The sequence below is a fragment of the Dendronephthya gigantea genome, unplaced genomic scaffold (genome assembly GCF_004324835.1).
Source record: "Dendronephthya gigantea isolate DGI-Jeju-01 unplaced genomic scaffold, DenGig_1.0 000078F, whole genome shotgun sequence".
NCBI lineage: Eukaryota > Metazoa > Cnidaria > Anthozoa > Malacalcyonacea > Nephtheidae > Dendronephthya > Dendronephthya gigantea.
Genome location: NW_021163088.1, coordinates 288,440 through 293,686, shown reverse-complemented (window position 1 = coordinate 293,686; position 5,247 = coordinate 288,440). Strand labels below are relative to the sequence as shown.

The following is a 5,247-nucleotide window of genomic DNA, read 5'->3' as shown; positions in this document are numbered from 1 at the left end:
ATTTACTTGACAAACGTCATCATCGGAGAATTCGTCGGCAAAATTCTGATTGGCTGCGGCAAGTTCGGAAAATAACGAAGATCTTTTTTCTTCATTAAGTTGGCCTTCGTTATTTTTCCTGTGGCTACGCGGTGGCATTTTTTATGCAACTTGCAATGCATTTATACTTTTGAGAGATGTAAATTACTGATCAATCCTCAAAATGTAAGTCTAAGAAACCTACACGGATCTAAGAAATTTACACGGAAGTTTCGTCGTTACCAAATTTACATCTCTCAAAAGTAGGATTGTATTGCACGTTGCACTGTGTAACCGGGCCTTTACAGACGTTGAAACATGATAGTAAATGGCAAGAGAATTGACGCGTGCACAGTCTTGCACTCCGCAGTTAAAAAAGGTACACTAGAAATAGTAGAATATTTCGTTGAACAAGGCGCTGATGTAAATGGAAAAAAGACTAACAGGTGGACAGTCTTGCACTCCGCTGTTAAAAATGGTACGGTAGAAATAGTGGAATATCTTGTCGAAAAAGGCGCTGATGTAAATGGCAAGAAAAATGACGGCTGGTGTGTGATGCACGCTGCTGTTGCTAAAGTTGCGATAGACGTACTAGAAATAGTAAAATATCTTCTTGAAAATGGAGCCGATGTAAACGGAAAAGATACTAACGGATCGACAGTGCTGCACAGTGCTGTTGCTGGAGGTACGCTAGAAATAGTGAAATATCTTGTTGAAAATGGAGCTGATGTACATGCAAAAGATACTGACGGATGGAAAGTACTGCACACTGCTGTTACCCAAGGTAGGCTAGAATTAGTAAAATGTCTTGTTATTAAACATGGTGCTGACGTAACTCTTAAAAGTAAACGCAGTGTTCATACTCTTGGCATTGACATCCTGATTATGGCTGTTGAGAAAAATTCAGTTGCTTTGGTCAATCTTCTGTTGGAAAAGAACATCGCTGTGTGGAGAGCTGGAACATTTCTTGTTGAAGGAAGACAAATGAGTCTTCTTGAATGGAGTATTCACCCTGGTCATGATGAACTTACAACTATCCGGCTCAAAGGGTCCGTAAATCATCGTGAGAAGATTCAGATGTTGAAAACAATGAATTGCAACAAGTTAGAAGAGGTAAATATTTTTTAAATATATAAAATGTTGTTTCAGTGAGTTTAGGTAGTAACCAAGGTTAATAGGAGGTTTACGATCCACGACGTGGTAAGACGACAGCGCGCATTTGGATTCGTCCCGGTTTAACCAGGCTCGTGTGATGTGTGAATACTGTTACAGATTTATTGCCTTCATTTATTTAAAGATGAGGTAAAGTCCGTTCCGCGCATATATTCCGCGCAGCAACACATTGCATCAGTGGGGGAGCAACTTTTGGAATGTTAATGATATGCGATATTAGCGCGTTATGTTACAAACGGACAGTTCGGGAGCACAATTATTTTATTCTATGTCGCAAGGCGAAGACGCTCGAATTGCGAGTGACGAAGATAAGGCTGGTAGAAAAAAGCAATATTATGCTGAAAGAAATGCTCGAAGAATTTATTTGTTGAATGAGAACGCGAGATAGCGAGGCTATTTGTCGTCGTTAAAGACGCTACCTTCTCGCTTGTCCTACAATTACAAATATATAAAAGTTTTAAATAACGGCCGGTTTATCTACAAGCTCCGCTTTATAAAGCTTCGCTTTATATTTTCTTCAAAATATAATAATATTTTCTTCAAAATATAAAAATATTTTCTTCAAAATATAATAAAAAATAAGTATATTCGTCGCAGATCACAGCCGGACGAGCGAGAAAAAAAATAAGAAAATTAAAACGACACGATCGGACAGATACCTCATGTAAAGATTATATAACCAACGTAAACAAACATTGTTATGCGCAGAATATATGCTCAGATCGTACTTTACATCATCTTTAAACACTCGAGGGGACAGTCCAAGTTTGTCCTTAAAAGGGAAACTTATAGCGACAAAAATTCGACACAAGGGCGACAGAATCAGTCGCATCAGGCGACAATAAAGCAATGCTGAACGCGGCCGGCGTGGATTTGCATTTCGTAGAAGGTCGGTAGCAACTTTGATTGTCGGTAGCATCATTTACAGCTTCGGAAGTCGCCGTGCACTTCGCGACACTTTCTGAATAAAAAATCGACAAGAAGGTATTTTAATTTGTCGAGAATTGCCTCCGTTAAAGTAATCTTCGACAAAATCACAAAGTTTTATAATATATTTTGTAGTTAATCACGTTAAGTATTCCAACTGGTTATTACAACTTCCCACGAATTCTCTAGTCACAACATTAGATAGCACACGGGCTATTAGATCTCTCTCACTCACTCCCTGAACGTCACAGTCCAACTGCTCAGTCTCTGTCTCGTGACCACCTATATCTTCATCTCATCAATCATTATACTATACTTCATGCGATACCTAATAAAATAATAAAGATCTATATGAATATTATCTGTCAATTCCCGACACACTCCCCCATATAGCTCAAATGAGGTATATGTCCATGAAGGGAATGACTTCGTTTTTTTTTTCTTTTTTGAAGTTCATTGTTCACTTCCTATAACAAAAGACATACAATTTTAACTAAATTTAACTAAACTAAATTATGTGTTCATTGGCAGTCTTCTTCCACTTCTGCGTCTTGCTTCAACCGCATCTTCGCTGCTACTGCTGCGTCTCGGGTGGGGCGAGGGGTAAAGATTGGTGCTTCGGGGTTAGGGCTCCACTTCTTTCTGTCGCAGGACAACTCCAACGGGTAGATATGCTGGACTGCTCGCTCGAGGTCGCCGTTCGGAGTCCGTACTCTAACTCCCCGTACTACGTTATCCTTTCCCTCAATCACGCCGCACACGACTCCGAGTTTCCACACGTTACGTCTTTTGTCTTCGTCTTTAATCATGACAACTTCGCCGATCTTTGGGTAGGATTTCTGTCCACTGACTTGTTGTTTGTGCCGTTCGCGCAGACTGCGGACGTATTCTTTCGTCCAACGATTCCACATCGCTTCTTTACACCTTCGTAAAAACCTGGCTCTTTTGCGCAATTCACTATCTCCCAGATGGTGGGCGTCGACTTCTGGTAGGACATTGGGGTTAATGCTCAGCATTGAGCATGGGGTTATTACTGGTAATTGAATGTCGTCCTCGAGGTAGGTCAACGGCCGATTGTTGAGAGCAATCTCGACGTCCAAGACCACTTCTTCTAACTCCTCCAATGTCAGTATTCCATTGCCGATCGTTTTGTAGAACGCTTGTTTGAACAGGCCAATAAGACGCTCGAATTGGCCTCCCCACCACGGTGCACGACTGAGATTGAACCTCCATTCGATTGCGTTATCAGCCAGGAATGCATGAAATTTCTCATCCTTTCGTGATTGCTTCAACCACTTGTCAGCGGCCTTAAAGGTTTTGGCGTTGTCAGAGTATATGATCTTTGGCCGACCACGTCTCGCGATCAATCTTTTCAAGCTCGGTATGAATTCTGCTACTTCCATTGAACGCAGGATCTCGAGATGTACTGCTCGCGTTAAACTGCACCCATATAGCACAAGGTACGCCTTTCTCTCCGCCTTTGCTTTTGTACGGTATCGTATTGGTCCCGCGAAATCCACCCCAACTACTTGAAACGGTGTTGACCCTTGCGTCCTTGTTGTTGGCAACTTACCAGGTGGTGGCTTCTCATACGCTCGAGCTCGAAATCTTACGCACCCGTGGCAAGCCTTTCGCACTTGTTTCACCAACCGTCTCAACTTTGGTATCCAAAACCGTTCACGTACTTTCGCCATGGTCATAGCGACCCCACCATGGAGTGTTGCCAGATGCGCTCGTTCGATTACCTTTTTCGTGAAGGTGGAATTACGGGGTAGGTACATGGGGTAATCTCCGTCAATCCGACCGCGACATTCGAGAATTCCGCTTTCATTAAGCTGTATGTTCAATTGTAGCCGTATATCCTTGAACTCTGGACCCTCCTTGACTTCACTTTGCGCTCTTCTTATCCACCACAACTCGCTATCTTCGATCTCTTCTGACACTAGCGGTCCCATTTTCCGGTTTTTACGGGTCACCATACAATTCTTCACGAACCGATTGATCCAGGCGCAAATTCTAAGCACTTTCCGCAGGGAAAACTTGATGAGCAGTCCTTCAAGGCTATCGGGGCTTATTGGTCGTCTCACCGTCGTCAAGGCTTGTGGATTCTTCGTCGGTTTTATCTCATCTTTCACCTCTCGCGTAGCTTCGAGCACTTGTTTTGGCGGCCATTTGGTAGGATCTTTTAACCATTGGGGCCCATTACTCCACAGTTCGTTTCCAACGACACTTCCACCACGACTACCCACGTCTGCGGGATTCTGTTTCGTCGGTACATGATGCCATTCCACTCGTGTATGTGCTTGAATCTTGGCCACTCGGTTTGCAACGAACTGGCGATATTCGCCTTGACCGTTAATCCAGTAGAGCGCTACTGTGGAATCTAACCAACAATGGACAGACGATACGGCTCGCTGATCTATTGCACTTTCTACGTTCGACACCAAATTAACTGCCATATGTCCAGCGACGAGCTCTAGACGAGGGATGGAGAGATCACGCTTCGCCACTCGTGACTTGGCGCACACCAAGCCTTGTGTTGTTCCATGTTCCTGCTCCACAACCGCGTAGACCACGGCCGACACTCCGACCTTACTCGCGTCGCCAAAGGCATGTAGTGTGATGGCTGACACTGGCTCTTGATGCGGAGCTAAGGAACGCGGAACTTCGTAGCTTCGAGGCAGTCCTTTGCACCACTCCTCCCAGCGTTGTTTCGTTGTCTCAGGCAGTTCACCGTCCCAGGGAAGACGAGCCTCGCACATCTCTCGAAAAAGGTTCTTTCCCTGCAACGTCATTGGCGATACCAATCCGAGTGGGTCGTATACTCTCGCAAGTTGGGATAACGCACTTCTTTTGGTCGTCCCATGTTCCCCACAACTGAGCGTAACACCTACTGGTCTTCGTCTTGTCCCATGGGAGGCCCAGAGTTTGGTTGCGGTTCTCATCACCGAGCTCTTGCTTTGCGAACGTGACTTCGTCGTCATTCGTTGATGGGCTCTCAAGTTCTTTCACATTCGAGTGCCATTTGTGCAATCTGAATTTGGCGTCTTCGAAGATTTCACTGGCTCTCTTCTTCTTTTCCTTTACCGTAGAAATCGTTGCTCCCCCCGTCATAAGATCATCAACGTA

The 5,247-nt window shown here is 44.2% G+C and overlaps 2 protein-coding genes across 2 annotated transcripts; one reads left to right on the top strand and one right to left on the bottom strand.

The window, feature by feature from the left end:
• Positions 1 to 336: 336 nt before the first annotated feature.
• LOC114532143 (putative ankyrin repeat protein RF_0381) lies at positions 337 to 1,146 on the top strand. Its single transcript, XM_028553719.1, has one exon. It carries the CDS (start codon positions 337 to 339, stop codon positions 1,144 to 1,146), a length of 810 nt encoding a protein of 269 aa, XP_028409520.1.
• Positions 1,147 to 2,639: 1,493 nt separating this feature from the next.
• LOC114532142 lies at positions 2,640 to 4,959 on the bottom strand. Its single transcript, XM_028553718.1, has one exon. The coding sequence runs from the start codon at positions 4,911 to 4,913 to the stop codon at positions 2,640 to 2,642; it is 2,274 nt and encodes a 757-aa protein (XP_028409519.1). The 5' UTR covers positions 4,914 to 4,959.
• Positions 4,960 to 5,247: the final 288 nt, after the last annotated feature.